Source organism: Crinia signifera, chromosome 19 (genome assembly GCF_055691185.1).
Source record: "Crinia signifera chromosome 19, ASM5569118v1, whole genome shotgun sequence".
Lineage (NCBI taxonomy): Eukaryota > Metazoa > Chordata > Amphibia > Anura > Myobatrachidae > Crinia > Crinia signifera.
Window position 1 is genome coordinate 38193231 of NC_139226.1, and position 1782 is coordinate 38195012.

The following is a 1782-nucleotide window of genomic DNA, read 5'->3' on the forward strand; positions in this document are numbered from 1 at the left end:
TGCTCTGAGAAAGGAAGATCTGTAAACTACATTGAACTGTGTTATATCGTCCACTGGAACACTGTACAGCCCATCCTTTGCCACAGTACTTCCCCGAGCAGCGACGAAGAAGAGGATAAGGAAGAGCGTGGTATTATCTGCAACAGAACTACTTTAAAGATCGCTGTTGCGTTCAGTAAAGACGTTGGCGGAACAAAAGTCTACTCAACGTAGAGCAACATTTTTATTGAAAAAAGGACTCTGAAGTTCTAAGCCTATTTTTTTCGCCTTGTTTTGTTTATTCTTTATGAGACTGATGACTTATTTAAGTCAGTTTCTCAGAGAAGAGGGTGATTACGTCTGAGAACAGAACACCTCGATTTTAGAGACCCATGAACCGGTCCGGGATGGCCTTGGCTGTGGCGATAAAGGAAGGCGACCTGGAGAAGCGCAGCGCCAGCTTTCTGCAGCTATGGAAGAAGCGAAGGTGTGTGATGACCGTTGACGCGTTGCATTTGTACGCAGACTCTCGGAAGCGAGGGAAGGCCAAAGTCCTCCGCTTCGACTCACTGGCCAAGCTGGAGTGCGTGGAGAGGAAAGGGGAGCGGGTTTATTTTACCCTGGTCACAATGGAAGGACAGGAGATAGACTTCCGCTGCAGGGAACGCAGCCGCTGGAATGCCGAAATCACCCTGGCCTTGGTGGGCTTCCAGAACAGTAAAGCGGTGCAAGAGCTCAGAGCGCGCAAGGAGCACCAGGCCCGGGATTCAGGAGATCGGTTAAGAAGCTGGGGTCCATGATTGATCCATTGTCGAAAAAAAGTGAGTTCCGTGGTAAGACGTAGGCAGTTATCATTGGTTTTGAATGATGTAACTCTTTCTTGTATAGCCCTGGTGATTATCAGATGACCGCGCACCCGTGTAGACAAAGCCAGCATTGGCTAGCCATCGCGGGCCGCTTGCAAGTTGAGTGACATGCGCCGCAGGTGCAGCAGGCTAGAGTTTTCTGGAAGTGCCCCAGAAAACGCAGGCGTTGTCCGGCCGTTGAGAGGTAGGGCCACTGACTTCAGTATAGACTTACTCGGTGCTGTGAACAGGGGGGAAACCATTAGATGGTGAGTGATTGCAGGTTTTCCCCTGTGTGCATGGGTGCCGGATGCGGCCCCGACAGTTGGGATCCCGGCAGTCATTTACCCGACGTCGGGATCCCGACTGTCAAAATGCCGACAGACAGGTGCCTGATGGCCACCTGGTATTTTCCCTCGTGGGGGTCCACGACCCGCTTAAAGGGAGAATAGAATAGGTGGCTCGCACAGCGTGCCCGCAAGGGGCTTTGTTGCACTCACCATGATGTCTGAGTCCGGGCAGTCGGGATCCCAACGTTGGTCTAATGACTGTCGGAACCCTATACCACACCTGTGTGCATAGCTGCGAACGTATTCACAGCCATGCACAGGGGCTGAGGGAACCCAGTGGGGTGGTGTATTCCTGATCTCTGGACTCTGAAGATTCGCAGGCCAGCAATCAGGTCTGAATCAGGCATAATAGGCTAAAAAAAAGTTGACGCGATTTGGCCAATACCCCACAATGCTGCTTTCGCTGACCAAGCTTCTCTATACAGCCAGTGACCATGAAACCACCCTTGGACCCTGGCGGACATGGGGTGATTCTCCAGAGTGGGCAACAGGTAAGTAGAATTACGCTACGGAACTCCACCAAAAACATAATTTCCATTTTTTTGTGGTCTTTAATATTGAGGGCAGCATTTATCAAGCAATATTTGCGGCTAAATCCCCGAAAACAT

At 50.9% G+C, this 1782-nt stretch overlaps 1 protein-coding gene across 1 annotated transcript; it reads left to right on the forward strand.

Annotated features, from left to right (window-relative positions):
- The first annotated feature begins 386 nt into the window (after positions 1-386).
- Positions 387-779, forward strand: LOC146041523 (pleckstrin homology-like domain family A member 2). Its single transcript, XM_083161485.1, has one exon. It carries the CDS (start codon positions 387-389, stop codon positions 777-779), a length of 393 nt encoding a protein of 130 aa, XP_083017611.1.
- Positions 780-1782: the final 1003 nt, after the last annotated feature.